We start from the raw sequence: 6,000 nt of genomic DNA, 5'->3' as shown, positions 1-6,000 counted from the left end.
TATATATATATATATATATATATATATATATATATATATAAAATCTGATATTAGAAGACAGGGCGTGCTTGTTAATTACACATTCTTTCTGTCCAGTCAAAGCTAGATCCAGGCCTGAGCTTTCCCGATGCATCGCTCAACCTGGCGCCCATATAGTCCCCATAAATTTAGAGAATATGCACAAAAGCAACATTTAGGGCATTCTTGTTGACTGCTTGCTTGATTTGCCCAGTCTAGGCTGTTTCCACCCTATTAGACATGCAGAGAGATCCTGGGTTTCCTTACCCTAACCTAACCCAAAAGTGAATCCTAATTGTAACCCCCAGCCATCATCAGTATACAAAGACAACACTTACAGTGCTCTTGCTGACTGCTCACTCTTTGCCCAATGCAAGCTTGTTCCAAGGCCATGAATATGCACAGGGCCTGAGGTGTTCTTCACGCGTAACCCTAACCTGAACCTTAACCTGACCCATAACTCAGTACACTAGGACAGCATGAAAAAGTCAGCACTGAGAAAGTTTTTGTTGATGGCTGCCTTTCTTTGCCCAATCTAGCCTTTTTTTAAAGCCCTGGAAATGCATAAGGACCCAGGTTTTCTTATTCCTGGCCCTAACTTGATATCAGCCCCGGCCCAAACATGCAGGCATAAGGTTTAGATAATATGCACAAAGGCAACTGTGAGGGTGTTTTTGTTGACTGCCCTCTGTGTGTCTCTATCCTGGATCCTGAACGTGCACTGGGAACCATTTTTCCTGAATCCTACTCCTAACCTGAGTTTAACCCCAGTGCAATCCCTATGCATTCAGAAAATGCATCTTCAGATCAGAAGATGAAAGAAAATCTGTTGATCTCAAACCAGCTGGATTTCTGGTATCTGTTGAGCTCAAACCAGCTGGTATATCCCTATGTGGCCCCATCTCTCTGAAAGCAGGGAAAGAGAAAGGTTAACACTCAGAGAAGGAGATCTGAGCTTTCATCTCTGTGGAAGCACAGGCACTCTTTGCCTCTCTAATGTTGGAGCCCTGATGTGAGAGGGCGGAAGAGGAGGCCCTAGAAAGAATCTGGAACTGAATGACGTCATGTCCTTCTAATTTCTGCTAATGTACAGCAACCCTGGAGCTAGCAGAAGTTCATTGGTTTCAATGGGAAGGAATTAGTGAAACAACAGAAAAATTCTGGGGAGCCTTGACAGGAGAAAAGGAAATGCTGCTCTCCTCCCGATGAGCCCATCAATGCTTTTTGTGTCTCATTGCTTCCAAAGCTGGAGCTCTCCAAGAGCGTTAGAATTGGTCCGTTCTTCTCCTTTTGAGAAACAAAGAGCTGTCTGCTTCTATGTGTTGTGTGCAGTAGTTGCTAATAAAAATGAATGGCTTTCATGGGCAAGCCCCACGTGAGATATCCCACTCACGTCATGCAGTTCTTCCCTGTGCTCAGTGCAGGCTCCAGCTCTTGAAGGACCCTTGAGCGAGACATGCACAATGATCTTTCCTTCCATGGGTCTGCCTTCTCATGGCCACTGTTTCCGGCTGCTTTTCCTGCCATTGTCCCAGAGGCCACTTACTGGCTTGACAAGCCATGAGCCAATGCTAAGCAGGCAGAGGCATCTACTGCTCCTCCTCTTCCCCACCACCATTCCCTGGTTCACCACGAAGAGCAAACAAGCATATTGCAATGGTGACAAGGAAGAGCAAGTCCAGGGGCCTCCTCTCATAGGCCTCTGCTGATGTGCACTCCCTCAGCAAGTGCCTGGCCTTTTCCACTTTTGTCACCAGTCGTACCTGTGCCATACATGGATCTGCTGAAGTCAATTTCCTACTAGATGCATGTGCGGTATCACTCTGACTGATGGGTAAGATTATTCAGGCCCAAATCAGACCTTTGTATGGATTTCCACAGAAGGGCTTATTTTAGCAGTTGGGCACATTATTCAACACAGGGAACACAGGCAGAAATATTTACCTTTGGGTGGAGGTTTCTTTTCGATTTTCTGCTGTTCATCAGCCTTGTCTATTTGGATCTCTGAAAGCATAAGAACCAGGTAGTTATTGGAAGAGAACTTGTTGTTGTAGGAGAACAGTGCATAAAGTACAACAGAAACACATCACTGTTGACTAGCTTGCTTATACTGGGTTAGCCAAGGTGGTACCTGTTGGACTGCCATAAGTCCCAGCCAGCATGACTGATGGTCAGGAATTTTAAGAATTGTATCCAGAACGGTCAGGGATGGATTACAGAATATCGCAAGAATACCAGGTTGCTTCACTTTGGTTCATACATATGGCACTGTTCTGGACAGTGTTTCTGTTTTCAAAACTTAGAACACACTCTATTAAAAGCAACAACAACAAGAACAATTCTTCATTAGGAAATGAGAATTCTCCATATTTGCTTAAGATTTTGCTTCTTGAGGACGTTTGCGCAACACTTGCAGCAGTCTTCCTAACATCTATTGACCACTCTCAAATATTTTCATGTCTTGCTTTGAAAAGTATCTCAAATTTGCTCAGAATTTAGCTTAAGGTATAATTTACCTTAAGTCCTAATTTCAGTGGCAACACTATTCAACATCGTACATGCAGTTCATTTAATAAAAGACTTTACAATCAATATGCATAAAACAAAGGAAGTTATGCTGGTCCATCAGAAAAAAACCCACTAACATCTTCAGCCAGTGATTGTTTAAATTAGGTACAATCAAAGATGCTCACAATTTCAGATCTTTAGAATCCTTCATCAAGCAGATGCAACAAACAGAAAGTGAGACAGAGAGGAAACAAAATGCTGAGAATATTGAAGGCATGAAGCCTGCATAGTGAGAATCTTAAGGTAGAATTGAAGGAAAGTTGCAAATTTATATGGATTAGGTTCCATTAGGCATCATCATGCAGTTTTCAGGTTACAAGTGTGTTTATTGAGAAAAACACACACTTGATAAGTAATTTCACCTGACTTGAAAATATAAAATCCAGAAATTACTGCAACTCATTCTGATACAGTCATTTTATGACTATAGCCCAAATCAGCCTTTTTTTTTTTTTTTTCTTCTCCCATAGCCTTCCTTCACTTTTTGCCTGGTTAGGAAATCTTAAGATCTTGAAAGCCTACCCATAATTTTGTGCATACCTGGCTTGACCTAGTATGTAGGACCAAATGGTCCTGCATAAAATATGGACCAACTATGGACCAACTATGATCCATTGTTATGGACCAACTATGGGTTTGCAAGGAATATGTAGGCATAGTTTTGATAATGTGTTGTATAATACAATGGTTCCAGCTTATTTTCACCATCTTCCTCCTCATTGGACACTTTTGCATTTTTTTCCAACACTGCTCAAAGTATCATATTTGGACTGTACAGTTCATGGACTACCTTTGTTACAGAATAAATCCTATCTTGAACAGTTTCTAACTTCTCATTGTCTATCTTGCAGTGCAACTCAACAGATTCCTATAAATCAAGGAGGTATGATTTGATTTCTTCTACAAAATCAGCTACATCTTTATTAGTTGCCAGTGTAAAGCTACCATTGTAATTAGTTCCTATAGACTGTTTTTCTTACCAAGAAAAGGCATCATAAAGAAGAGAGAGGCTTTGTTATGATAACATTTTATCTTAGATAACAAATCTATGATAATGATCTCACAAGCAAGGGCAAAATTAAGGAATCTATGGTCAAGTAGCAAAAGTGGTGGCACATCTAGAAAATGCCCAAGATACAATTATTTTATTGTTTAAAACTGAACTGAGATAGAACAATATCTTGCAAGTGCTGATGAAAGCTGACATATCTTATCACAGTGCCTGTTTCATAAACCTATTCTACTTCCTAAATAGCTGAAAATGATCATATGACCTAATGAAGGATACCCATCTTTAATGTTGTCATGATCGTCAACCATTCAGCCGTGTCTGACCATTAGCCGCTCTATGGAACATTGCTCTCCATGCCTCTCTGTGTCGCACTGCTTCCTTCATGACCACTATGTCCATGCCAGTGTCTTCCTTTATGGTGTCCAGCCAATGGTGCTGCGGTGGCCCCTTCGTCTTTTTCCGCTGATCACTCCCAGCATTATTGACTTTTCGAGTGAGTCAGCTGCCTTGACATGGCCAAAGTATGGCAGGTTTTGTTTGATGATATTGAGTTCAAGTGATATTTTTGGTGAGGCTTGGTGATTTTTGCAGACCGTGGAATGTGCAACAGTCATCTCCAGCACCACAATTTGAAAGCACCCTTCTTCTATCTGCCTTTTTCAGAGTCCAAATTTCACAGCCACACATTCACAGCAATTGGAAAAATTATTGCATTGACTAATCTGCAATTGGTAGAGATGCCGATATTTTTACTCTTCCAGATGTTATTAATGCAGGACATTGCATTTCTTCCAAGTGCTATGAGCCTTCTGATCTCAGGACTGTGGTTACCATGTTGGTCAATTTTAGATCCCAGAAAGCTGAATTTCTTTACTGTATCTATGGTCTCATTGCCAATTTGCACTCTGACCTGTGTGTTCTCTGCAGTTGTCAAGATTTTTGTTTTCTTGATGTTAAGGTACAATCCAGATTTTTCACTTTCATCTTTGACTCTAGGGATTAGCCACTCCAGCTCTTCTTTGCTTTCTGCAAGAAAAATGTATCATCTGCATATTGAAGGTTGTTGTTTCTGATCAGAGTACAGTGACTGAATGAGCTGGATGTGGTGTGTTGATGTTCCCAGTTATTTGCGGCAGTCCAGAGTATGTCATGGTCAACACAGTCAAAGGCTTTTGTGTAGTCAATGAAACACATGTAGAAATCTTTTTGGTATTCCTTTTTCCATCATCCAACAAGGATTGGCAATGTGATCCTGCATTCCTCTCCCTTTATGAAATCCTGCTTGTACATCAGGCAGTTCTCTTTGGCAGTCATGTTCAAACGTTGTTGGATTATCTTCAAGAAGATTTTATTCACGTGTGGTATCAAGGCTAAGCTTCAGTGGTTAGAGCAGTCTTCTTATCGGCCTTCTTTGGTATTGGGATGAATACTGACCGTTCCCATTCTTTTGGCCACTGACCATATTTCCATACACTTTGGCAAAGCGCTATCAGTGCTTTTGTCGGCATGGTCTCAGCAACTCTGCTGGGGTGCCATCAACTCCAGGGGCTTTGTTGTTAGGCAAATGGTTGAGTGCCCCCACTGCTTCCTCCTCCAGGATATCTGGTTCCAGTTCAATTAGGACAGCTTGGCCTTGATTCTCATTTGTATAAAGTTGTTCTACATATTTTTGCCATCTTTCTCTTACTGCTTGTTGGTCATGCAATCCATGTCCATCGTGCCCTGTCCATAGCCTTTCTTGACATAAAGGGTTTGTTTGCCTTCTTCACATACACTTCTTGTATGGCCTCTCTTGGCTGCTTCTAATTTCTTGCATTGTTCACCCCAGTACTTTTCTTCATCTTTTCTTGCCTGTCTCTGGAACTTTGCGTTTAGTCTTCACACTCCTTACTGTTACCAAAGTCTTTTGCTTTCCTTCTCTCTTCTGCAGTCTTTAATGTGGCTTCTGATAATCACCTTGGCAATTTTGTTGGCTTCTTGTGTTCAATATGTTTTTGGGCTGCTTCATTGACGGTTGTTGTTCTTTCCTCCCATCTTCAGCAATATTGACAAAATAATCAGTTCCAACACTACTAAATGCCATGAACTTTTTAGAATCTGACTTCAATTTGCATTAGTTTCTAATTAATCCGACAGAATCCTATTAATACTGTGTAAATGAAAGTGAAAGTGCACCACTAAACAGAACACTCTGCCCAAAAAATAGCAAGATCTCAGTGTCACAATTCTTTGTCAGATGAGCAACAGGATGGTTATGAGATCCATCTCATTCCGATCTGGATGTGGTAGTGAGTTGCTTTTGGCAGTCTACCAGCTATTTTCAGGCTGCAGTCTCCTTTGTTCTCTTTTAATACCATAACTGTGGTTGGGTAGCAGTTACTTGACTGTAAATTACTCCTATT

The 6,000-nt window shown here is 41.1% G+C and overlaps 1 protein-coding gene across 9 annotated transcripts in view; it reads right to left on the bottom strand.

Moving 5' to 3' along the window:
- TRDN (triadin) overlaps positions 1-6,000 on the bottom strand; it is a 224,992-nt gene that overhangs the window by 164,055 nt on the left and 54,937 nt on the right. For all 9 annotated transcript variants that reach the window (XM_044425408.1, XM_044425434.1, XM_044425425.1 and 6 more), the window contains one exon: positions 1,963-2,022. In XM_044425408.1, coding sequence (XP_044281343.1) covers positions 1,963-2,022 — 60 coding nt within the window. The remainder of the gene's footprint in view (positions 1-1,962; positions 2,023-6,000) is intronic.

The sequence above is a fragment of the Varanus komodoensis genome, unplaced genomic scaffold (genome assembly GCF_004798865.1).
Source record: "Varanus komodoensis strain SLA01 unplaced genomic scaffold, ASM479886v1 scaffold1, whole genome shotgun sequence".
NCBI classification, from domain to species: Eukaryota; Metazoa; Chordata; class Lepidosauria; order Squamata; family Varanidae; genus Varanus; species Varanus komodoensis.
This window is presented reverse-complemented; position numbering and strand designations above follow the sequence as displayed.